The sequence below is a fragment of the Melospiza melodia genome, chromosome 3 (assembly GCF_035770615.1).
Source record: "Melospiza melodia melodia isolate bMelMel2 chromosome 3, bMelMel2.pri, whole genome shotgun sequence".
Taxonomy (NCBI): Eukaryota; Metazoa; Chordata; class Aves; order Passeriformes; family Passerellidae; genus Melospiza; species Melospiza melodia.
The window spans coordinates 37,759,437-37,786,478 of NC_086196.1; the positions used below are offsets into that span (position 1 = coordinate 37,759,437).

At 44.0% G+C, this 27,042-nt stretch overlaps 1 protein-coding gene across 3 annotated transcripts in view; it reads left to right on the forward strand.

The window, feature by feature from the left end:
- The first annotated feature begins 18,684 nt into the window (after positions 1–18,684).
- Positions 18,685–27,042, forward strand: part of ARID1B (AT-rich interaction domain 1B) — a 324,913-nt gene continuing 316,555 nt past the window's right edge. For 2 of the 3 annotated variants that reach the window (XM_063151341.1, XM_063151343.1), the window contains exon 1: positions 18,686–20,320. In XM_063151341.1, the coding sequence (XP_063007411.1) occupies positions 18,788–20,320 (1,533 nt within the window). In that variant the 5' untranslated portion in view covers positions 18,686–18,787. Of the gene's footprint in view, positions 20,321–27,042 lie in introns of all 3 variants that reach the window. The other variant, XM_063151340.1, reaches the window with a different exon arrangement.

Here is a 27,042-nt window from a genome sequence, read left to right on the forward strand (position 1 = left end):
AAAGCTGCATAAATTGTGGGTCAGCATAAAGCAGCATTTCACAGATGGGCCTCTCCAAAAAAAACACACTATTTTTGGAGGCATTTGCTCCTGTACCAATTCGGACTAGTACTATATCTTTTCTTTGCTCTCATGGATTAAATAAGAAACACCTTCAAAAATAAATACATACATAAATTAGGTAAGAATGGGAGGTTTACAAAGGCATAAAGGCACAAAACCAGTTAGGTGCCTAAGAGACGGCTGAGGGGACCTCCTCAATGTCCATAAGTATCTGAAGGGAGGGTGTCAAGAGGATGAATCCAGGCTCCTCTTGGTGGTGCCAAGCAATAGAACAAGAGGCAACAGACAGAAACTGATGCACAGGAAGTTCTACCTGAATGTGAGGAAGAACTTCTTTACTGTGCAGGTGAGCATGCACCGGAACAGGCTGCCCACAGAGGTTGTGAAGTCTCCCTCACTGAAGACATCCAAGAACCATGTGGACACAATCCTGTGCCATGTGCTCTAGGATAACCCAGCTTAAGCAGCGAGGTTGGACAAGGTGACCCACTGTGGTCCCTTCTAACCTGACTGTGAAGTGCCCTTTATCATTAATTCAACACTTGCATTCTCTGCTTTTTAACCACTATGCAAATTGTGGAATCATAGAATGGTTTGGGTTTGAAGGGGGCTTAAAGACTATTTAGTTCCCTAAACTAACGCCCTGCCATGGACAGAGACACCTTTCACTAGACCAGGTTGCTCAGTCCCATACCACCTGGCCTGGAACACTTCCAAGAATGAGATATCCATATGTCTGGGCAACCTGTTCCAATGCCTTAGCACCTTCACAATAAGATTTTTTTTTCTTAGTATCTTATCTAACCTTATTCTTGTTCAGTTTGAATCCATTTCCCATTGTCCTATGACTACATGCCCTTGTAAAAAGTCCCTCTCCAGCTCTTTTATAGCCCCCCTTTAAGTTCTGGAAGGTTGCTCTAAGGTCTCCCCATAGCCTTCTTTTCTCCAGGCTGAACCACCCCAATTCTCTCACCCTTGTCTTCATAGGAGAAATGCTCCAGCCCCCTCATCATATTTGTGGTCCTCCTTCGGATCTGCTCCAACAGGTCAGTGCTGTGCTGAGGACCCTAGAGCTGGATGCAGCACTCTGAGAGGGGTCTTACTAGATCAGAGGAGAGGCGCAGAATCACTTTCCTTGACATGCTGGCCAGGCTGCTTTGGATACAGTGGGCTTTTGGGGCTGCAAGAGCATATATGCATAACATACTTTACATACATAATAACCTACACAGGCACCTGGAGTAAAAAAGTTTTAAATGGATCCAAGTAACAGCAGTTTCCACGTACTAACTGATTACTGCTTTCCTTCCCCCAAAATAAATTTCACCCCATTTTTGTTTTGGGGCAGGCATATTCTGCTCTGCAAGGGGATACAAAGTGCTACTAGTTCAGCATCTGCACCCATTTACATAGATATTGCTATCCAGTAGCCATTTTCTGTTGACTGTCTTTGGTTTACATAACTGCAGGAGATACAGCACCTGGTTTAAAAACAGACACTCCATTTCTGGCAGTGGGTAGGATAGCAAGAAAGCCTTTAATTCGAGCCTTTGAGTGTATCCATGCAACATAAAGTACAAGCGTGAGAGGAACATGCTGATAGTTCTGATTATCACTAACAATGCTGAGATGCAACAAGAAGGAAAATCTAAGTGTGCCTGCTCATTTTCTCAGAGAACCTCCCCATTAGAGCCAAATGAGGGTGCCATTCTGGGCAACTTGGTCCAGTGTGCCCTTTCTGGAAGGCCAGCTTCCACAGCAAGTGAGAAACTTTACCGCTTATATTGTGTATTATTTATACCATGGTTGTGCACACAAGAATTCAGAAAGGCTCGATGTGCTCGTGTATGTGTAACAATACCAAGTGACAGAAATGCAGAAATTAATTGCATCACAGAAATATCAGAGAATAAAATTTTTAAAGTGTCTATATTTAAGGACTAGATATGGAACAGGTTACAAGCGGATTTAGACAGTACAGATTGTCAAGAGATTGCAGAAAAATCCTACAAATGTATTAATATCATCTGCAGAAATAAATGTCCCTGTCCAAACTGTGCAGAACAAAATAAACAGATTTATTTAGCTGAAAGTGATATTTATTCTTTTCAAGGAGTCCTATGTATTCAAAAGGTAGGGATGTATTTTATATAGCACAAAAGCACCTGTGGGGCAACTGCAGCTCTATGGTTTTGTTCGATTGAATGGAAGCTATGGGGAGCTTTTGTTTCTCTATTATTTATCATTTTCAGAAACAATCTAGATTGAAACAGTAGATTTTGTTCTTTGTGCAAGGGAAACGTGGTAAAATCCAGCACTAAGCAGACAGCTTAAGGACTAGTGTTAGTTTCTGAAGTGACTGTTCTTCCCAAGCAAGCGACAGGAGAGAAAAAACTGGGTCTTGACAGTACAGTAAGTAGATTTCTAAAAGGTTTTTCCTTCCAGCTCAAATATTTTATGGAACTCGACAAACATTAGGCTCCACTTGTAAGAAAAACAGAAAAGGAGGGTAATGGATAGAACAGTAAAAAAGATCACTTTGAAACAGTGTCAGAAGACTCAAAACAAGGAGAAGCATCCCAGGTTAACCGATCCACTATTTTCAAGATTCCACAAGCCCACGGGTTAGGCAGTCTCCCTGTACCAACAGTAAGTAGCAGTATTATCTTATCAGTTTAATTGATCAGTGAAACCAACAATCAGTACAAACAGCTCTCAAAAATATGGACGAAGGACAGATATTGTCTGAATATACAAATGACTGGTTATTGTTTACCTGGCACCCTAGGTCCTTGTTGTACCAGCTGCCTCACAGAGTAAGTGGGCTTGGATTCTTGGTGCAGTTGTACAAATCAGATTTTGTTTTGGTATTGTTTCCAGATGAAAGCCTTTTCTTTATTCTAATGGTAGGAGACTTTCTTCCTATTAAATGCTTCAATGGTGGATTTAAATATTTAGAGGATCCACATTACAGGAGAACCGTCTGAGAGCATCACAAAGAAACCATTAGTTAAATCCATTAAGGATCTCCTTAAGTGGAATTCCCTGCTGTTATCTACATGATAGCCACATAAAAACGACACTGGAGAAAGAAAATGTTAGGGAAAATATTCCTCCTCACATACTGTATCTGTAAAAAATACAGTTTTACTGAAGGATCCCTTTTTAATTGTCTGAAAAATTTTATCTGGGAATTGATATACTCTGAGCTGAATTAGAGAAGGGGAAGCAACACGTCTCAATTTCAGCTGAGCTTTTGCCCCTCTCAAGTAAACCTTTTGTTAGACAAGAAGGTACAGGATCTCTTTTTGTTTTGGACATGGCATAAACCATCAAAATTGTATTCACACTGCAAGACACATGAAGTATACACAGTCTTTGTGCTGTCTATTTTTAAATACATGTAAGTGGTAGCAGTATAGCTAAGATGTTCTTTCCTCCAACTCCTAGAGTAAGGCACTTGAGCCATGTGAATTTTAAAACTTACACCTTCTTTCTGGTTGCTCTTGCTTTTACAAAGGAGAAAAAGCATGAACTCTACAAACTCACTCTTCCATTCTCTACAACCATGACTTGACACATGTTCAAGAAGGCAGTTATATTCATCAGAATCCCTCCATTCTTTATGTTACATTTATGTAGAAGCTTTGAATGCGCAGGAATTTCTGATGTGATGTAAGCTTATGGATCAAATGCAGGTACAATGACAGTACAACCACAATGCATAAATATCCATGTTAGTTGCAATATTGATAACCCGAATCTTCCTGTAAATCAGTGTATAGTGGCTCCAAGCATTGATTTTTTTTCCACACCCAGAGAAACTACACTAGGACACAGTTCAGGTATGATGTCAGGTAGTACTGCAAACCCAAGGAAATACAAAAACAGATGTCAGACCCTTTCCCAAGTCAAATATTACCCTAATAATGGGACTGAAAAACAAACAATGGCTGTCTGGATTGTCTAGCATTCAGTCCATTGAAGTGTATACTTCAGTAACATTTCTAACCTTGTCAATATACTTACAGAAACTTACTTTAATTTAAAAAAAAATCAACTTAATCAAGTTCTCAAAAGAATGCAGAACACTGACTTGCTATAACATTGCCTGTCAAGGCTGTGGCAACTACAACTTCGTATGACATTGGCAGCACACAACAGGGCCTGGTGGAGCAGTGGGATCACAGCTGCTTCCCTGCCTGCTCCCAAAACCTCCATCACCAAACAGACTTAATGCCCACCAAATGGGGAATGGAGCAAAGATACACCTCAGCCCTGAGAACTTTTATTAGAGGTTAGTAAGGGTCTTTCTATGTATCTATAGAACAAGACTTAAGGGTGTGATAAACCAGTACTCCTGTTTAATCCTTCTATTGATTTTCCATTGGTATTTGTAACCCTTTAACAACTTAGCTTCTGTGCTCTTTGTACCCCAAATAAAAGTTTTTAGTATTTTCCAGGGTTTTTTCCATTTATGCCCCTTCAAGGTAACCATGATTTATAGTAACTCCTATTACCTCAAGCGTTTTCTCTACAGACAATGGGTTCCAACACGGGGAACTTAAATGGTGATATCTTTTAGGAAAACACTTCTGAGTAAAACAAGAAAGGGATGGACAGCCATGGGGCAAAATGTTGCCCCAGAAAAACAACGCTGGCAGGCAGCGTCACCAGCTCAGCAAGTGGCATAGGGCACGGCAGCTCCAGTGGCACCACTGCGCGGATGATCCGGCACAGCACAGACAGAACACAAGAAGGAGGCAGGCGCCTAAACTCCGATCGGGTGCGATGGCAGAGCGGTGGGTCCGTGCGCGGAGGGCAGCGCTCCCCGCCATGCCCACCGCCCGCCGTGCGCGACATGGCGGCCGCTCCCGGCAGGCACCGGGCGCGCGGCGGGCGGGCGGGCGGCCGCGAGGTGGCGCCGGGCGGAGCAGGGCCCGGGCCCGGCCTGCCCACGGCCCCACGGCGGCCGCTGCCGGTGCTCGCAAACCGCTCCAGGGATCATCCTGAGCAGCAGCGGAGTCGGGGTACTTAGCTGCACAGAGCCAGACTGAATCGATTTAAAGACAGACGCTTTATTTACCCACTCAATTTGGGGTCCCATATAAATACTTCTTCACATATTAAGTGTTGTTGCGACAAATTGGGATCTGCGTTGCTCACACTCCCAAAATCTTTGCGCTAAAATAACATTTCTTGTGGGGCAAATTTGCAAGACATGAGTGTAAGTGATATTTGAATTCACTATTTCAGCCATTGTGGCTTTTTGTTTGTTTGCTTGCTTTATAAATCTCCCTCTCTGTGCCAGCAAAAGCAAACACAGCTCTCGCCAAGCAGTGCTTCCATCTCCAAAAGGGACCCTTGTGAATGTCCCAAGCCAGTCACCGCCCCAGTGCCTCAGCAAGCGCTGCACAGTGCTCGTACTCCAAGCCGGAGGCCGCTTGCCCGAGGAGTCGCCCAGCACAGCCCTGCCAGGCGTCTCCCACAATCCTGCCAAAGTTTTGGTCCGGCCCGAGGCCCACATAGCTTCCCGCTGGGTGTTTGCTCCTCCCTGGCGCAGGGCAGCAGTCGGTGCACGCCTCACCCGGCTCCCGTCTCCATCGGCGGCAGCAAACCAAGCCGAGCAGCGTCGCCCATGCCCGGGCTGGGAGCAGCAGGGCCGTGGCCGGCAGAGCTGGGCACACCGAACTGCAGGGCCCGTCTCCCCGGCACGGCCGGCTCCGCACCAGCCCCTCCACGGGAGCGAATTTGGATCTGCGCTGCTCCCACGTCCGCTGGCAGCTGAGCCCTTCTCCCTTGCCTGAGTGAGCCCGAATTCCTTGGAAAGGGCAAGCAAGAACGCGCAGTAACTGCAGAAAGCAGTTCACTAATCCAGCTGTGGATTAGTGTTCCCAGCTGTGTTCATCTCCTTGGGCTGCTTGCACACCTCATGGAGAGGAATAGGCTACTTCAGCGTTCTCCAGACCTGCTGGGTGCCAGCGCCGTCCTTTCTGAGGCACAAAGCACAGCCTTGAAGCAGAGATTGCAATCTTTTCTCTAGTCCTTTGCTTCTCCCGGCCTCTAGAGATGTGCCTACACCCTTCCCAGGGCCCTCACTTTCCTGCCTCACTGCCAGTCCTTAAAGTTTTCCCCGAGAGGAGGAGTGAAACAAAGCACCACACAGCCCTGCGTGGGATGTCGGCACACACGTGAGACTGGCAGCTGCTGCAATGGGGGACAGACAGCAGGGGTGATGGTGGGACGAGTCAAGGAAGAGCTTCAGTGCTGAAATAAGGAGAAAATCCCTGTGGTGGGTGAGCACTGTGAACAGCACCATGAGGCACAAATGGCACAACAATTCAAGGGAGAGAGAGAAGAAGCAGTCAGAACAGCCAGGGAAATTTGCTTCCCCAAACCCGTCACCCTTGGTTCATCTTACTTAAACACACATTCCCACAATCACCTTCAAATTGTTTCTGAATGCCCTGAGGGTCAGGCTTTGAGTCCTGTTCCTCAGTGATGAGAAGGGCTCAGGTGTGAGTGGTGCATAACATGCAACCAGTGAGTTGTATAAACCTCCTTTGAGCAGGAAAGTCATCTCTATAACTGAAGCTGCAGAACTAGTCACAGAGAAGAAACTGCACCAGAGTACTGAAAGGCTTCAAGAAGTTTATGTATGATAAAAAGGAAAAAAAATAATTAAGGGCATGGAATGTTGCACAACTTTATGAAGGTGGAGTAAAGGTGGTCATGCCCTTCCAAGTTATAGAGCGCCTAGATTTGAACAGTGAAAAAGAGTTGCGCTTTAGAGCACCAGCTCAGTAGAGACCAAACATGCCAGGCTGGTCCTTAAGGCGTGCACACCTACCTCCTAGGAACTCCCTGGAAATGGAGACTGTGAGCACAGCTAAATAAAGAGTAAGTTAGAGTAACACCCACACCTTTCATGGGCAAGGCTTAAGAATTGCTCACAGTCTGATCAGGCTGGTGCATCTGGCCTACACTTACAGACCTAAGCGGTGATGTTCCTTCCTCATTCCCTGCTCCTGAATGAAGTGCTAACTGTTATCACCCTTCACCCTTTCCCCTAGAGTCTTTTCTAAGAGCTAGTTTACACCACAAAGAATTTTCCAGTATAGTTGTAATTACAAAAACCACGGGGTCAGGGTAATTTATTCCAGTATCACTTTTGCCAGTATTGTTAAACCTTTGCTTCGAATGACAGAAACTGTTTTTGAGAAAGAACTTTTTTGTTAGTCATTGTTTATTCTGACTTTGATCAGCCTGATCTTTTCACACTCCTCCCTGCCATAACTATTTGGCCAACAGATTTAGCCTGGACTTCTCCAGGTCTCTCTCTGTACTCTCTCTTTATAAATGCTGTCATGTGTGGCATAAAGCTGATAGTTGCCAGGGCCCATTATATGCCCTTTCTTTGGCAGCACCAACAAAATTGATTGGTTTAGGAATCACTGAGGGGAGTATTTTGTTGTGAATACTAAAATCCTAAGCAGTTTAATATGGATACTGTCTGCTAGTAGAATAAAACCATCTCCCAGCACTGGCATAAAATATTATTGGTAAAAATACCATTTTACTGGTACAACTGTGTCTCTACCAGAGGCTTCTGTTCACATAGCTATGCCTGTCAGGGCTGGCAACTCTATAGAGCTATGCTGGTAAACATCAGTCCTGTAAATGTGATCTTGGTCATTCAGAACACATGTTCACCTCTTTTTGACTCACAGTGACAACTCCATCACACAACTGCATTCAGTACAGTTACTTTTAAGACAGTAAATGCAAATGAAGATGCAAATGCATGTTGTAATTCAAATCAGTGAAACAACATCATATTCTGCTGTTCTTTCCTTACAGCTACTTTATGCAGATTCATAAAATTTAAGGTCAGAAGATACCTTTAGGTAACATAACCTGAGGTATAACACAGGTCAAGCAATTTTATGTAATTAAGCCTCATGACTCATAAATGAGCAAGCATCTTCTAGAAACCATTTTTGAGTCAAAGACACCAAGGAAGAAGTCACCATTTTTCTTTCTAGCTTATAGCTTTTGCCTCACATTTTTGAATCCAAAGCCCCAAGAAGATGTTTTGACCTCTGTGATGCCATCATCTATGCAGGTGTCTCTCCTTGGAGTTTCTCCTCTCTGTGATCCATTCTTTGACTCCTTTTATTTGCATTCTTCTAGGTAACATTCTAATCCCTTTTCCAGTAGCAGACCTACCATCAGTCTCCCAGAGCAGCATAAACCACCAGGTTGATACACTAAGACATAGTCTCCTCCTCCTTCTGGTGTCCTCTGCAGCGAGAGGGGAACACCTTTGTGACAGTGTGTGCTCAGTGGCTGCTGTCAGCTCTGTGAGTGGGGCTGAAATCAGCTGGGTGGTGTGTATTTTTATTTTATATTTTCTGTCTGCAATGCCGAGTTTTACATTGCACTGGTCTCCAAGCTCTGTGGAGGTAAAAAGCATGCCTGGGTACTAACAACTCTGCTTTTGTAAGGTCTGGGGATATTTCACATATATAAATCTTAGTAAATTTATTCCAAAATGCAGGAAGTAAGGGGTTTGATGGATACATATTTGTAGGTACAAAGGTGTACTTTATATTAAATACATGTTATTAAAGCCCTTACAAGAGAATCAGCCAAGCAGAAGATGATACGCTTAAAAAGAGATACCATTGTGATTACAGAAAGACAAGAAAAGCAAACAAAATTCTTACTTTCATTCTTTCTAGCCTATAAAGTGTTTATGAGTAGCTGGATTTAAGTATTCCTGCCAGCACAAAAGTAATCAATAAAGGAACACCTTGTATAGAAATATTGCATTTTCCGCAGTTATAGCTAAACAGAACAGATTCTAACAAATTCCTAAGGATCCCCTTTCATTATTGAAGAAGATTCTGAATTTTTAGCTCTGCAAATAACCAGCTGGATAGCCTGTAACTCAATTTTTATTAATATCCAGTTGTACGTCACATACCTCAAAGTCCAAGTGTCCCTATGTATAGTGTTTCTGAGTACTTGACATCAGACAGCTGGAAATTTTCTCAATATGATGTATAACAAGTGATTTTATTGGGGTAATTTAGGATAGACCCTGTAGAACATGTAAAAGAGTTCTTGGCTGGGAGCTGTTTCTCTGAATCTATCTGAGAAATGACTTGCAATCTTACTCGTCTTCACAGGTGCTTGATGCCATTGATTTACAATTTTATATTGCAATTCTAACAGGTTAGCTGAAATAGAGCATACACGTATGAAGGACATTATTGAGTCCAATATCTCCAGCTCAGGAGAATGAGATAGTTCCCTTTCCCATTTAATCATAAATGTTTCTTTAGTGGGCAATAAAGAAAAAGCAATGGCTTTATACAATCACCCCACAATGTTCTGAGATTCATTGCTAAGGAATAAGATTTGCTCAGATAAAAAGGATTCTCTAATACAAGTAGATTTAACATCAGAGTTGAATAAAGGAACTCCTGAACTGGAAGTAAAGGAGCAAAAAGGAAAGTCTAGCATGTTCCACCTTGTATTTCTAAGGGAAATGTGAATTTGTTTTTATTGATGGGTTGAGATAAATATTCCAAATAAATGAAAACAGTTTTTTCTTCAGTCTTTAGAGAAAATAGGAGCAAAATACACAATATAGTTAGAAAAAGAAGCAGATTACTTTTAAAGCTGGTATAGACTCCATCCCAGGAACAGAGAACTTGGGTTCAGGTCTGGTCATAAAATGTGCAGTTTCCACACCTTCTGACTCATGATCCCTCTGTTTTCAAAACCTACCTAGAAAGTCAGTTCCCCCTAGCTGAGTAATGAGCTGCATTTATACAACTGTAACAGAACCCACCATACTCAAGAGGCTTGCATAGTGATTTTTATGATTCCCTTTCCTGCACAAGTAAAGTTAGCAACAAGTCTTTTGAACAGGATGGAGCATTGAAAGGAGTGAAGTTCACAATAGTGAACTTTGAAACAGACATAAAATAAAGATCACCTAATTCATTCATATTGAACCAACCTAATTAATCAGCAGTGCTTTTCAAATACATTACTCCATTGAGCTGTGCAAATAAGATCCCTGTATAAAAATTATATGCATTAAAATTAATTCAGCAAAATGTTTAGTACTGGCCTCACTTTGCTCTTGCTGAGCTTTGATTCTTCTGTCACAAGGCACTTTGAAAATTCCTTCTCAGTAGTACCAGCTCTTCAATGAAGAGCAAAACAGACAAGGTGACTGTGATGATTTTACATTATGTGGCCTTTCCCAGAATGAGTGCAGTTCCTGATTTCTTGCTGGTGAGAATCACCATGGATAGTGGTTCCCAAATTATGGTCCTTTCTTCTTGGACATATGCATAGTAAGTTTACATCCAGCACAAAATGGTGTGGCAATTTAAATTTAAATGTGGTCAAATGAAAACCACATTTGTCCAATCCTCTGGATGAGAAGAAACCAGTTGTAACACGGCAAAAAGATACACACACATTTAATTTTGTTACGAAGTCTGCTGAATAGATTAGAAAAATAATATTAGTATTTGTATATTACCTTTTTAAGAAAGAGAGAGAACCCATAATTTTTCTCTTCACTTACAATTTTCCTAAAATCCACCAAGAGAGATAAAATATTAGGGATGGTCTGTTTGGAGTGAAAAACAAACAGAACAAAAAGTAATCAGCATAAAAAGCAAGCCTATTGTCAGTCCCTGAGTCTTTACTGCCTCTGACTATAGCATCTGGATTTGGTAATGCAGATGACTCACGTTATTAAGTCTTTGTTAAATAACTAGATGATATTTTGGATTAATAAAATGGTCTTTCTAATTTTAATAACATTACTTTTTATATTTAAGCAAGAAGAAACAGATGTTTTAAACAATCCAGTCCTCATCACATGGTAGATTCTCTAGTCTGTCACTAAGTTTCATGGAGCAAGGACTACATGTATTAGTAAGCATATCTAGGATCACACCCTAAACTAGTAGCATTCTGGGAACTTTTAGAACTGTATATCTTGAAGTTGTTTACATCCACGATATTAAAAAAACTCTCCTCTTAGGTTAGTTGAGCTCTTAGCTTATTTGAAGCAGGCAGCCAGCTGTGGGGGATGCTCCTCTAAAGAAACGCTTCACGCTCAGAATGAGGATTTGAGTGTGGCTTTGGCAGTCAGGCATGTGGCAGAGAGGATGTGAAAGTGAGGTACCGAGCGAGCTGCAGTTGGTGCTCACGTCCTGTTTGCTGAGGACAGGAGCAAGCTCAGCGTGTCCATGGGGACTGCGCGTGTAACCAGAGCTACTGCGCCCCTCAGGAGAGCAGCTTTCTCCTCTGCTGGCTCCCTGGGAACAAAGCCACGGCTGCCCCATCTCCAGCTGATGTGTGGAGCAGCTTCATCCCAGCTAACCTCTCCGAGTGAATCTAGAGATTGCAGGCAGTTCAGCTGCATCCTGTGCAAGGAGCACTCCCTTGCAAGAATTGCAAGCTCACTTTCTCAGCTTACAGGCTCTATAGAATCACTGAATAAGCAAGGATGAATGGACCAGCAGCTATAATACAGACCTGGGACTGTGGAGATGTACACATAGTTCAGCATATGCTTTATAAGCGTACATCCCATTGATGCAGAAATAGAAAGAATATAGTAAGAAATTAAAAAAGAAATAAAGAGGCAAACCCCACACTCTGAAGTTTTTACTACTCCAGGTCTGACATGTAAAGAGTGGATAAATGGTCTTTACTGACATGTAACTGTCTCTACATCACCATGACTAGCATTTAGGGCCTAAATGGATGGAGTCCCTCAGTACATCAAAAGTACATTGCATTTATTGAAGAGGTTACTACCACCTGCCAGCGGTTTATTGTCCCTCAGCTGGCGTCCACTGTCTCCTCAGATCTGTTGGCTCACTTTATCCTAATCTTATTTAGGCAAATGGATCTCAGTTAATGCAGATAGTTTAAACAGTAAGTCTGGTAACTTGGGTTATTTAATCTAGACAGGATTGGGGAATATCCATAGGAGCAACTGTACCAGCAGGTGTGAGGATCATTAATATCTGACAGGATGATGCCAACAAAAAATGGGGACAGTAACTTTTTTTCACTGTCTTAGCTGGGTTTTGGAAAAGACCACCTGTTTATAATCTCTAAGACATAATTTTCTTTCAGCAGTAGTGTTGGCTAAACAGACCCTATTATCTCCCTCTGCCACCAAACCTCCTCTTTGGTCAAACAGAAAGAAGTGGGTAACGGCCTCGTGCGCTCTGCCCCTTTTCTTCCCCCTTCCTGTTATGCCAGCACTACTGTTTGGGCCGTTGGGTGAGTCAGTGCAAGGATCTGGATAAAAATAAGTTTTCTTTCTCCCCTCTTGGGTTGCTAGGCACATCATGCATCTGTGCAGACCCTTGTATCAGCACCCCTAGGTCTGTACCAAGGGAGTGTGGCAGTCATCTGGAGCTCCTGGAGCTGGCACTGCAGCTGAAAGAAGTGTTCATGCAGTCATGGTGTTCCTCTCTTGTGTCTCTTTTCCTTGATGGTGAAGTGGGAGCAACTGGACTTCTCAGTTCAGTAATGTTCAGTAGTGCTTTAAGGGTAACTGTATCAAAGCAACAGCTTTCAAACCAGGAAGTTGCCCCCTTGAGAAAGCACAAGATGTACAAAGTTGGGATGGAGAAGGCTCAGGACCATTTCATATGGCCTCTTCCAGCTCTCATCTCCCTCACCCTCTTTGAGGCTTTGCAGCTCTTCCTTTTCACCCTCAAGGGCATTCACTTTGTGTCCCTTGTGCAAAGGAGCTGAAGAAAATTGGCCCCGGGGTGAACTTTGTTGGGACATGGAGGACACGATTACAGTGTGACTGATATTTGTGAGTGATACAGCATGACTATACTTCAGGAGGCTGAGGAAGCTGCAAATTGGGCTGCAGGAATTTGGGATTGTCCAGCAAGCAGATGTGTATACACGTGTGAAAGGGTGGGGAATGAAGATACTGTGAGGGAAAGAGGGAATTACAGACTATTACAGCAAAGGAAAAAGGTGAGTCTCCAACTAAAATACTCAGAGATGCTGTATTTGAGATTGTAAATGGTAAAATACTACAAAAATGGGTCAGAAATAGAGTGCATCAGGCAAAATCATAATTTGACACACTTATAAAAATTCAGAATTACATATAATCTGACACTTTAGTCATAGAAAAATAATTCAGTTTGCAAAGGAAGAATACTGTGCCATCCTGTATCAAAATCCATGCATTTCTGTCTGTAAATAAGAATATCCTACAGAAAAATATTTTACTTGGTTAAGCCATGGAGGCCACAGTAATCTGTTTCTAGAAACAGCAATTAATAAATACTGTGATATATAAAATATAAAACTATAGAGTGAAAAAAATTTAGAAAAGAAAACTTAAGGCTTTTTATTTTTCTTGGAACATCCAGCGTATTTACAGCTAAGGTACCAATCTCATCTATTTTATGAGAGTGAAAGCTGTGTACTGTCAGTTTGATTGTTCCTTCAATGTATCAGTCAACCTGGCACACTACAACTGACAAAAGGAAGGACCTCCAACCACTGTGTAGTGAGCAGCAGATACTTCTTTTGGTTTCCCATGTATCTCTTGCACATCAGAAAAGAAAAGATTTGTAAAACGCAGGAGAATGGGAAAGAAACTTAGCAGAGAACTCTTTGGTTACTGTTATACTGATTCTTGTTTAACTTTTCTAATTTATAAAAAATGTGACCATAAATATTTAATTCAAAGGAAGGCCAGCTTTTTCCTAAATTTCTCCAAATGCAATGACGTTCTCAAACAATGGCATAGGATCCAGAAATATTAGAGTAATTCAGTTTAAAGGCTTAGATTTCACTGGTAGGCGAACCCCGAAATCAACAATCCTTCCTTTTACTGCCAAATGCGAGATTTTGTTTTGACTTAGAAAATTGGTTGGGTCCCTATCTCACTAAAGTAGAGACACAAGAGCTGTTTTTTCACAGAGGCCTCAGTCCACAAAAGCCCTTAGTTAGGGCTTAAGTTTAAGGAAGCAAGTGATCTTACTGACTTCAATGGATGCTTCACGTTTGTAAAATTGAGGCATTTAAACAGTCTATTCAAGTGGTCTAACTCTAGCAAGTTGCATTTTCATAATAAAATCATGTATGACATTCTCGAGATCGGAGATGGTGATGTTCTGAAGTCCTCTTGTTTACACACTGCCAGAAGAAATTGGTTAAATTGACTGGGATTAGTAGCTGCTAAAGATTGGCTTTTAATTAAATGGTACAATGTGTCACTCTCTACATGTTTTAGGCCATGATCTGTTCGCATAAACCACATTTTTTTCCAAGTTCACTTTGTCCAGCTAAAATAAACTTTTTACACTTACCTACAGGCTTTACACCTAACAGATTCTGGCTTATCAGCTGGACATCTATGGCACTAGTTGACTTTTTACATTTGTGACTGAAATGTAAATATTACATAATAAAGAAAACAGTGCTGTGTTATATTTATATGTTGACCACATAAGGGATCTTTCAAGCAAAATTCCATTACTATAGTTCCAAATACCAGGCTAAAACAGTCCTGAGCTGGCTGCCTACTTTTCTGCAATCTGATTTATGCCTTATTGAAATAAATGAAAAGATTTGCACTGACTTCAGAATGATTTCGATTGGATGTTTAACTAGTAATAGAAGTGATAATTTAATAAAAGCTCACATACTTCTCTCTTTTTTTCTCATTAAATCTAATGCAAATCTAAAAGAAGGAAATTGAGAATTACAGTGAATTTGACAACAGTTTCATTAAATTGTGCAGTGGATTTAACCATAAAGCACAACAAGATCCCAATGAAAAGCTTTTTCTTTTGTACACAGAGATTTTTCAGACTCCTGTGTGCACCAATGTCAAATCCAACAGACTCTTGAACCGAGGATTGGATTTTTACAAAAAAAAATTTAATATTTTTCCCAATATCTCTAACATAACATCTCAGAGATATTACAATATTGGTTGGTTTTCTGTCTCTCCCTTCAGTGTTACTCTTTGTATGACTTGGAAGGCCAGACAGAAGGGTGGCTGCTGTACTGAGGGGAAAGGCAGTAACTTTCATGGGATCGAGCTACAGACAGGTGGCTTAGGGCGTCTGTATAAATGTTGTAGCCAATGGTGTAAACAAATTACCAACAGTAAGTTTAGAAAATTATGTTGTTTATTTTGAAGAGGGATCCTAGAGCACCAGAGTTTATAATTTATCAGGAAAAATCAAGAGAAAGAAACTATACTTGGACAACATTGGTTTCTGGAAAATAATTAAATTGAAGGAACAATGAAAATAGAACTAAAGTTGAAACTGTGCACTTGCGATATCAAATATCAATGCAATCACTTTGCAGCAGATAATATGCATGGCAATTAGAGCTTTTTTACATTATATTATAATAAATTCATAATTCATGCATACAATGAGAGCTTTTGGAAAGGAGCATTTGAATTTAACAAACACTACCACTCATCATCTGAGCAAAGATGGCAAAAGGAATTTCAACATTATTTGCGATCTAAAAAATTGAACCATCGTTGTTGCTTTGTGTTGTGCTTCCCTTGCACAGACTGCAGTGCCTTCTGTCTGCTTTAGGGTGTGGCATCTGCCATTGGGGAGGAAAAACTGGCATGTGTTGCCTTTTATAGCAGACTGATTTCATTGTGCTGAGGGCCTCAATTTTATAGCCTCTTAGTTCCAATCTTGTAGCCGAGTTGCTGAAACAAATGGTAGGAAAAGGAGTTAGCGGTACGAACTCTTCACTTTAAAGCCTGATGCTTTTTTTGCCCTTTTTCAGGGAAAACATTTCAAAGTAAATCTGTGTTAAACTTTTGCGGGTTATTTTCCTGATTGGAAAGAGTTGAGGAGTGTGTCAGGAAGTACTGCGATCTGCAGCCCAGGCACTATCAGCACATCTTAGCAGATCATCAATACATGTATTTTTGCTCAAATATAAATGTCTCAAAGTATAAGTGTTTAATTGATTTTATATTTTATGTTAGAGTACACATGTAAAGAAATACACCCAAGGAGACGTCTATATTTTTATTTGCATATGAAAGACTTTAAAAATCAACTTAGGTGGTTTAATGTGTATAATTAGCGTGCATTTGAATATAGAAAAGAAGAAAATCCAGGAGATAATGTCAAAAAGGCTCACTAACAAAGATGTAGTATTCTCTTGGCAAAAGCTGATGAATGATTTGGCATGAATTCATCTTACGGTTCTGTTATTCTCTCTCCTACAAAGATGATATATCCCTTTCTAGCAGTTTGCATAGAATTGCAATTTGTTGTTGTTACAGACTGTAATGACCCTTGGGTATGCACCTGATTCCCCTCGCTAGAATTACTCACCATTTTTTTTCCCCGCTCTGTGTTTATATATGTGTAGCCATATAAAATTTTTGCACTTGCAAAAGATACAAAAAAAACCCCCACAGACCCACCAACCAACCAAAAAAACCAAATCCCCCCAACTGTAAACCAGAAGTATTAGCAAGATGTACTTCACAAGCACTGAGACTTTTCAAAACTAACTCCCTAATGCAAATAATAGTATTTCTGACTTTTGAGACAGAGCTAAAATTAATAGACACTGGAATCACACTGCTCATACATTTATCAATAATCTTTACATGTAACTCAACGTTAGAGCGTGAAGCTTCTGCTCCTTTAATATTTTCACAGTGAATTCAAAAAAGCCTACCTACTCGTGACAGCATCTTTCTTGATATGCTGCATTTTTCTCTACCATTATGATTGAATCTCCTATTTATCATTTTTGAAATTTGAAAACGTGCTTACCTTTAACAGACCGTACAAATATATTAATTTAAAACATCGTGGTTTAGACCTTTGCTGTATTGAAAACGTTCACTCATATCCCAGTTTGCTGTATTCATAGCCAAGTATTTGATCTCCCAAATGCTTTCATTAGTTCAACGTAATGTGTGACTATTACCTTTTGTTATACTAGGGTATCATTTGTATTAAGATAGTTATAAAAAAAACTTCAAACTGTTCTGGTTCAAAAATGTAGGTCAGCAGCAGCTTTCCATTTGGACCAAGAGTTACTCAGATTATATATTTTGGGGTTTGTGTTACTACGTTTACATGAGTGTCTTGTGCATACTGGAAATTATGTTGTTTGGGGAAACAATTATGAGACTGAAAATGTCTCTCGCTCTTTGATCATCTCTTGTTGAACTGCAAATAAGTACACAGAACATATTGAAAACAGCCCTATATATAAAAGCATCATCAGTGCAAATGACCGTTAGAATTTAGAGACAGCTGGACAATGTGGACAACTGCAAAGATGCTACTGCTGCAGAATTTTAGGTTAAATATTATAACCGTCTGCACATACAATATAAATCTTCAGGGGGCGGGTGGCTGGGGGTGGGGGGGAATCCAGAACAAGTCTGATTTCTCCATCACACGAGCAAACGTGTCCCTGCCCTCGGAACACGAGGCGGCTGCTGAGCACGGCACACGGGGCTGGGGGACAGCGTGCGGCTCCCGAAAGTTTGACCGATCCATCTGCTCCGGCACAGCTGGAGCGCATGGCGGCCCCTCGCCTCCCTCCCGCCGAACCGGCCCGCGCGGGGCAGCGCCGCCGGCGGCACCCTCGGCCCCGCAGCACCGGGGACAGTCCCGCTCCCCGCCCCGCCCCAGCGGCGTTCGGCGGCCCGGAGCGCCCGTCGGGGCCCGCTTCGACCCCTCGCTCGGAGCAGCCCCCGCGGGCTCCGTGCTCCGCGCAGGCCGCGACCCCCGGCGCGCACACGGGCGGGACCCCGCTGGGAGCGGGGGGACCCGCGGGGGCCGCGCCCCCCATCCCGCCGCGCTGCCGGGAGAGCAGGGAGGGGAGCGGGAGCCCGAGCGAGTCCAGCGTGGAGTCCAGTCCGCGTTTTGCGGGTGCGCGGGAGCGATCGGGGCGGAGGGGGCGATGGCTGCCGGCGCTGGCTCGCTCGCTCGCTCATGCCATGCTGGGCCAGCGCGGCTCCGGCAGACGTGTGTTTACCCATATCCGGGTTAGGGAGGAAAGGAGGAGAAAAAAAAAGTTTCATTTAAACCTGAACAAAAAAACTTTCAACGTGAAATCACACAGCGGGAACGGGCACGGACCGTAAGGCGTTCTTACCATTTCTAACCTCAATCACGGACTCGGGGAGGGAAATCGCTGTAACTCGGTGCGTGCGGAGCGGTCCGCAGGGGATACTCTGGGACCAGTCAAGTCCCTGCCCCGGCCGCTTCTCCTTCTGCCCCTCTCCTCTCCTTCTCCCCACCCCTCAGCTCGCCCCCCATTTTTCAGGGCGGGAGTCGATTTTTTTTTTTTGTTTTGTTTTGTTTAGTTTTTCAATTTTGGGGTTTTTAAATTTTTTTTTTGTAGTTACTATTATCAGCACCAATTTCTCCGGACTCGCAATGTTGCGATGATCATGGCCGCGCAAGTCGCAGCGGCTCCGGCGAGTGCGAACAACAGCAAGGGCAAAGCCCCGAGCCTGCCGGGCGGCCTGGGCCCAGAGCGAGGCCCGGGGGGGGCCGGGGCTCCCGGGCCGGGCCCCGCACTGGGGGTCGGCGAGGGGAGTCCGGCCGGAGGCAACAGCGTGAATAATTTAGATCACCATCTCCACCACCACCACCGCAGCGAGCCGCCGAACATGGCCAATAACGCGGCTCCCGCCGCTGCCGCCGGTAACAACAACAACAACGCCAGCGGCGGCGGCGGCGGCTCCTCCTCGGAGCCGGCTCTGAAGGAAGGTGGAAGCTCCTCGGAGTTATCTTCATCTTCTTCGTCTTCTTCCTCCTCCTCCTCCTCCTCCTCCAACCCGGGCTCGGCTATGGAGACGGGGCTGCTCCCCAACCACAAGCTGAAGAGCGTCGGAGGCGATCACCCCGCCGCGCCGCCCCACCACCACCATGCCCACCACCCGCATCACCATGCCCACCACCACCATGCCCACCACCCGCACCACCACCACCATGCACTACAGCAGCAGCTAAATCAATTCCCGCCGCCGCCGCCGCAGCAGCCGCCGCCTCAGCACCATCCCGTGCAGAATAACAACAGCAGCCTCGGCGGCGGCGGCGGCGGCAGCGGCAGCAACAACAACGGCGGTGGCGGTGGCGGCGCTGCTCAGCCCAGTGCAGACATGGAGCAGCAGCAACATGGAGGAAAAGACAGTGTTTTGGGCGCTCAGGCCGAGCCCCCCCAGCAGCCGCAGCAAATGCTGAATAAAGGCGCCGACGAGGAGGAGATGCCCGGCAAGATGGGCGAGCCCATCGGCGGCCGCTACGACCACCCCGGCTTGGGACCCCTGGGCGGACAGCAGCAGCCCCAGCAGCCGCCCCCGAGCGCTGGGAGCGGCGGCGGCGGCCTCGGCGGCGGCGGCGGGAGCGGGGGAGGCGGCGGCGGCCCCTCCGCGGTGGGTGTCTCGGAGTTCAATAGCTATTATGGCAACCCTGCCCCTGCCCCTGCCAGCAGCGCTACGGCGAGCCGCGCCGGGCCTTGCTTTGATCAACATGGCGGACAACAAAGCCCCGGGATGGGGATAATGCACCCCACGGCGGCCCCCAACAGCATGGACCCCCTGCAGAACTCCCACGAAGGGTACCCCAACAGCCAGTACAACCACTACCCGGGCTACGGCCGCGGCCCCAGCGGCGGCGGCGCGGGCGGCGGCGGCGGCGCGGGAGCCGTGGCGGCGGCGGCGGCGGCCGCCGGGGCAGGCGGCGGCGGCTACGGGGGCTCCGCGGCGGGCTACGGGGTGCTGAGCTCCCCGAGGCAGCCCGGCGGCGGCATGATGATGGGCCCCGGCGGCGGAGCCGGCCTCGGCAAGGCTGGTGCCGGCGCGGCGGCGGCGGCCGGCGGATTTGCGCGGTTCTCCGGGCAGAACCAGCACCCGTCCGGGGCCACCCCTACCCTGAACCAGCTGCTCACGTCCCCCAGCCCCATGATGCGGAGCTACGGCAGCAGCTACCCCGACTACAGCAGCCCCAGCGCCCCGCCGCAGCCCCAGCCCCAGGCAGCGGCGGCCGCCCCGGGAAGCCAGCAGGCAGCGGCGGGCATGGGCATGGGCAAGGACATGGGCGCCCAGTACGGAGCGGCGAACCCGGCCTGGGCAGCGGCTCAACAAAGGAACCACCCGGCGATGAGCCCCGGGAACACCGGGCAGGCCATCAGCAGGACCCAGGTAACTCCCCGCGCTCGCTTAATGACGGCTCGTGCCTCCGTGTCGCTCGTGTCGGGCTCTTAGTTTCTTTGTAATTCACTTTTTTTCTTCCCCCCCCCCCCCTTTTTTGTCTTTTATTTTTTTTCCCTTCCCCCCCAACCCCCATTCTCTTCTGGGCCAGTTTTGCCCCTCGCTGCCTCCGTAGCGAGGGTGAGCCGTGCACAATGCACGGCCCCGTTGGGGCTGGAGGCACCGGAGTGTAGCTTTCGCTGCCGAAATTAGGTTGTTCTCAGACCCAATTAATATTTTCCCCCACCACTTTAAAAAGCGTCGGAGAGACGCAGGGCCCGGAGGACAAACAGCTCGGGACGGACGGGGGCGGGGGGTTGGATTTTGTAACTGGAGTGCCGGACCCGAGGGGCTCCCGGGGGATAACGTCCATTATCTTTCACGGGGCCTTTTTTTTTCTTCTCTCGTTAACCCGTTGCCTTTTTTTTTTTTTTTTTTTTTTTTTTTTTTTTTTTTTTTTTAATCCCCGAGCAGAACGAGTTGCGCCGTTGCGCGCTCTCAGCAAATTAGTTTGTCACTGATTGGAGTTACCGCAGTGAGATCCACGTAACGCGGCCGCGTTCCTTTCCCTGTGGGAAGAGCGCGCGCGCGCGCGCGTGTGTGCGCGCCTGTGCGCCCGGTCCGCGCGGGTCGTCCCGGCCCGGTGACTTGCGGGGGACTCGCCCGGCCGGCAGGAGCGCGCCCGGGTGCGCGGGCGCGTAATTGCCTTTCACTTCCAAACACATGCGGAAATAAAAATTAAAAAAAAAAAAAAAAAAAAAAAAGAAAAAAGGGGAAAGAAAGGAAAAAAAAAAAAAAAAAAAAGAGGGAAAAGTCCTTGGCGTCAGTGAAGGGGCGCGGGCACCGGGGCAGGCCGCCGCCCCCGCTCCCTCCCGCACTCCTCTGCCCCAGCCCCGGTAACTCCGGCGATCGATCGATGGATGCATCCGATCGATAGGCAGGCGCGATGATCGCGGGGCGGCGGGCGCGGCGCAGCGCCTTTCCGGGGCGGCGCGGCCAGGCGCGGCAGGAATGCCGGCTGCCGGGCGCGACCCTTGGAGCAGCGTCCGGGTCTCCTCCGCCCGCCAGGTTGGGAATTTGAATTGTGGAGGTAAACTGGCTGCAACCGTCTCCCGACAGCTGCCTCCGAGTTGACATCTAATCTGCCATCTGATTGGCTCCGCGCGCGCCATTGGGCACCTCGCGCCGCTGATGTAAATAGAGGCGCTGGAGCGGCGCAGGCACAGAGCCCCCGCCGCCAGCACCGCCGGCACCGCGGGGCTCCGGGGGCACCGGGGCACCAGCGCCGCGCGGGCACCGCCCCCGCCCCCCGGCCTGCCCGCGCCGCCCGCCTCGCCTGGGCTCCCATTGATTTGTTTATCTGCTTATCTATATTTACTTGCTTCTTTCAGATTTTTAATTCCGCGCTAATTAGGGGCGGTAGGGAAAGTGCCTCGTAAGAACAGTGCTTTTGGACGAGGGTTCGGGTTTTCGGGTCGCGCTCGAGCCTTCTTTAAGAAAAAAAACAAAAAACCCTGACAAACCTAAACATTTTGTAATGTTGCATATTATGGATGTTATGCAAGGGATTGAATTTTTATTAAAAAAAAGAAACCAAATACTAGTTTCGTTGCGTTTCTGTTAGCTCGATGCCTATCCTGTGCATGCCTCTTAAAAAGATCGCGTTTGCATGTGAGCTGCTGTAGGTGAGAAAATGCCGTGTATTGTACAAAGAAGGGGAGAAGGAGCCGCTCTGCCAGAGGTTGTGTTTGTTTCAGCTCTGCAACAAATCCAGATATTCGGGAGAAAACGTGCTTTTGGGTTTGAATTGTGGTTAGAATACTTCAAGAAGCATCGGGAGTTGTTGATCTCATTATTTTTCTACACAAGTGTGAGATTAGGCTCGAATTCTCAGTAGAAAAGTGAATTGTGTTAAATGGAGTAGTGCATTAGATTTTTATGGGTTTCTTCTCCCTTCAACAAGATCTTTCTATTAAGAACTGTTAAATCTTTTAACAGCTTTTAACAGCAAGGTCTGACAGGAACAAATGCAGGTGTATGCTTTTGGGGTACTCCAACGGCTGCATCTTTCCATAAAGTAATGAATAGAATCTGGAAAAATCACCACTTAATATTGCAAATGGTGTATTAATCCTGAAAAAAATAGTAACCTTAGATGAGCTATGTGTGTGTTTGTCTACTTCTGACAGACCATTCCTGTCATGTTTTTAGTTTTTATTCCATTTTCCTTTCTTTTTCTTCCAAGGAAATAAGATTTGTGTATGTGTTAATTTTTACCATTTTTTAAATTTGCAACAGTAAAAGGGTCACTGGAAGCCATAATGTGATGAGGCCTCGTATGCATAACCTTTCATAATTACTCTAAAAATATTTACATCCTCTCCTTTTAAACAGGTAGTTCAGAATTTATGGCTTTAAAAGCTAGGAAAACCATTGTCACACATCGTACATGCTCGTTCAGGGTGCTCTTTCTTCGTGGCGGAGATTGTTTACAGTATTTTATTTTTATTGGAGGAGTGAGAGTAAATTAATTTATGTCCTCAGTATGACCCTTAGAAATACTTCCTTATATTTTTGGGTTTACATCCTCTCTTACAGATTTCTTTTTTCTTTTTCCTTTTTTTTTTTTTTTTTGCACTGTAAGGATTGGCATTCAGCTTAGAAAGAATGGTCTGGCAAGAGCACAATTTCTTTGATTATTTTTTAAAATTATTTTTTCCTTAAAATAATTATCATAAAGGCAAGACATCATTGTTTTTTATATTATGATTTTTTCATTTAACCAGTAAGAGATTGAGATAATTTTTTTTTTAGGTTTTAAATTAATATTTTTGATGCATAAAATGGGCTGTGTCAAAAAGTAGTTACCATTAGGTTGCCCAACCCAATTGGTTTTGTACACTGTTATTTATTTTTAATTCCCACATGTCAATCTCCCTGTAAGTAGAGAAATTGATTGCTCTTTGAAAAAGAAAACCGGAATATTTAGTCCAGCATCGGAACAGAAGGCTTCTCTTCATTTTTCTAATAATCATCTGTGTGTGTGCTCTCGATATGTGTATACACACATTAGAATATGCTCACTTGTCATGTGCCTTTGTAAAGCAGATGTTGATTGGCCCCTAAGCCTATAAGGAACTATTGTCCTGTGAACAGAGAGAAAGGACCGACAGTAGGTTACAACATCTGAGATGCTTGTTCAGGATGCTTGCCTCGGCATGGGTAATTTTTGTAATACAAAGAACTGTGGCATCCTACTATGAACTAAGTTCTATATTTGTCCAGCCTATTAAATTATTTAAGAAAATTTTGCTTCTATTTAATTTAATCACCTTACCCAACAGAGAGATGCGATGGAAGCTTGCAATAGAGGCTTCCTGCTTCTGAAGAAATGCACATTTTCAGAGGAGATGGATGTTGCTCACACAGATACATTGATTTCATGGTGGGGGACTTGTATGATGCTAGTACAGTACCTTGTCGTTCAGGTCTTTTGATTATTGATTAATCCTTGACAGCATACAGATATTTAGAGTCCTAAGGCTCCTTTTATTCTTCACTTCTGATTTGCACTGCAGTAGTTTAACACATTAGCTGGCTTCTCAGTGTGCACTTTATACACGTCTTTCTCCTTTGTGCACGTGTGTATGATTTACATACACCTACACAGAAGGAGAGAACCTGAGTCTTTTCAGGAGTACCTGTATGAGATACAGAGAAAGTGTTAGAAAAAAAATATGTTGAGCCGCTCTGAGTTTGTGTATGTATTGTTTGTTTTGTTGCAGAGAAACTCTGAATATGCCCGATTCTGCAGCTCTTTTTATGCCAAATAGATTGCCCGTATTGACAGTTCTGGCTAAGCCGAGGCTGCAGAATCATGTCCTGTGCCTGAAGGCCATTAAACAGCTGTTAGTGTGGTGAATAGATTCTTGATGTCTCAATGGGAGAATAAAATATATTTTTCCCTGTGCAGTTTCAAATAAACTGTTTAGTATTCACATAGCTTCTATTTAGAAGTAGCAAATAGCAATATTCACAGTTAGTAGCATCTATATATATATTACGACCATATATTTGACACTTTGTGGTTTGGTGTTCAGTTATTGGTTTCTGTAGTAGCGCTTATGCCTACACATGGAACAGCAGAACCCTGTGTACGAGATACAATGAAGAAAGAGAGATGCAAACCTGCCTACTCTGTTACTGCTTCCATAATGTAAGGATTCTTCTACTAAGCAGTTGATTACTGTCATTTTGGCATTCTGATCTGAATCTCAGGGCACAAAAACTAAGGCATTTAATCCATTGCTAAATTTTCTAGTTACATATGTAAAATAATGTTTTTGAAATTACTAAGCATGGTCTGTTAGGTGATGCTTGTTCATTCTGAAATATTATCTTAGTTAAAACTAGATTAAATTCATGCAATGAAAACAAGTTTGATTAGCTACTGATAGATCTTTGTTACTTTTATTCCTCAAGTGTTTTGTTGTAGGTATTTTGACATTCTAATTGTTAATGTGAGAATTGCATAGTTTATTTATTCTTTGGTCCCTGAGATTGTACCTGTGCCCTATACCAGTTACATCTTCTATTACTTCTTCAAAATGTGCCGTTTATCAGGAGGCTTTGAAGATTCTCTGTGGATATGTAAAGCAGTGTTGCCACACTCACTGTGCATGCATGCTCAAGGCTGCAGAATTTCAGTAGCATGTGTTTGTGGTAGGCTAACTTGCTAGAATATATTTTAGAATTGTGATTATTAAGGTACTTGGGAAAAAAAAACTTTTTTCTTTCAATTTTGGGGCTATTTACATAGTGTTAAATATATGTTTTGGTACGATTGAATGAGGACTTTAATTAAACTTAAATTAAAAGTATACCTTAGTGGTTTTCAAATTTGTTTTGAAAACTACTAAGAGAAAAGTGCTGCTTAGCGGTGTTGTTTTTGTATTGCTTGGTGCTTATAGAAGCAAATAAATGTAATGCACAAAAATCTTCTGGAGCTAATCATCCTAGAGTAAAATTTATTTTAAGGAAGTCTTACCTGTTAATAAATTTAAAATTATTTTTTCGTAGACCTGAAGGATTTCTATCGTACATTACATGTATGTTTTGCCATTCAGATCATAGTATTACCTTTTTACTTTTTCTGTTTCCCAATGGTACCTGCTCCTGCTCAGTTTCACACACAAATGCTGATGTGCTGGCATAGTGCTGCAGTGTTTGTGTTGCAGGTAGGCCAGACAATTTCCATTGTTGTACTTCCAGTTCTGAGAGTGTGGCATCCAGTGATCCACCAGGAATACGTCAGCTCCAAAAAAGCCAAACACATCCGTGGTGGTGTTCCGCTGCAGTTAAGGAATCCTCAGGGATGAATGTATCTTAAAAAACCTATCTGAGTCTGTAAACAGTGGGGACAGTGGCTAATTTGTACAGAATTGATTTTGACTACCTTTATCTTCTCAGTAACAATATTCCAAGTACATTTGATCTTTACACTGTTTTTCTAGAGTGCCTTGGACTGCAGTAAAAAATTATTCTTCCTGTTGTATAGGGTGGGGAAACTGAGGCACATTACAGCCACTTTGCTTCAGACAGGCACACCTGAGGGCAGGTGTTTTGGAAATAGCCAGGGTCTTGGTGCCATAAACTCTAGCTTTTGAATAAATCCAGTCTTATTGTGTACACATTCTGTTGTGGGAGAACGTAAGCTTTACTGGAATCTATTCAGTGAGTAAGAAGACAAATAACTGAGCGAAACAAAGGATTTGTCTGCTCTATCAGGACAGTCACCTTAAACTAGAGGCATCATAATTCAAAATTTCAGTATTCCTTGCACTGTTTTATCGTTACAACCCAATATCATCTATATAAAGATGCTAGATTTCTCATAGAAATTAAACTCTGAGGGAACTTGAGTTGAACAAGTGCCCAGGAGCTTAAGGAGTGTTGTGGAACTTGTCTTTTGATGAGTATTCTGCACAGAGCACCGGTGTGTGCTGGGGCGGGGTGACTGCGGGGGTGCACACAGACTTCCTTATCACCAAGTCCGGTTGTTTTATCTGGCAGATACATTGTCTTCAGTTTTGAAGTGAACAGATTTGAGGCAGAAATCACAGTTGTTGTCTTACTTAAAGATTGCTTTTCACATAGGAGTTGTTCTTATTGCAAATACGAAGTACCTTTTATCAAACTTTTTATTCGCAAGGTGGGATGCTTATGTTATCTGAAGGTGCCTGCAGTTATTTTGGAAATTGGGAAACCTGAGATCATTGTCCTGATGTTCTATTAAAATATTTTATCTGTGTTTATTAAAACTAATGAGAAATCTGTGTAAAAGTTTTTGGCAGTTTTTGTTGATACATTGTGCATTTATATTCCATGTATAGTGGAAATGTTAGTTTCCTTGTAAATTTAACAAGTTTATGAAGGGCCTGAATTTCTGAATGTGTAGTGGCCAATTTGCGGATATAAAACAGAGTTGGATGATTCTGCAGCATGTATAAGGAATTGCTTTCAGTACAGACCTATCAGTGTGTGATCTACGTTCCTATTGCTTTTTGCATTTGAGTCATTGTGAGTTAGTAACTACATCAGAAGGACTAAGCATGTGTAGAAGTATGTAATCTATTTATTAGTTTTTCCTCCAATTTTAAGAGCTGTTATTTAAT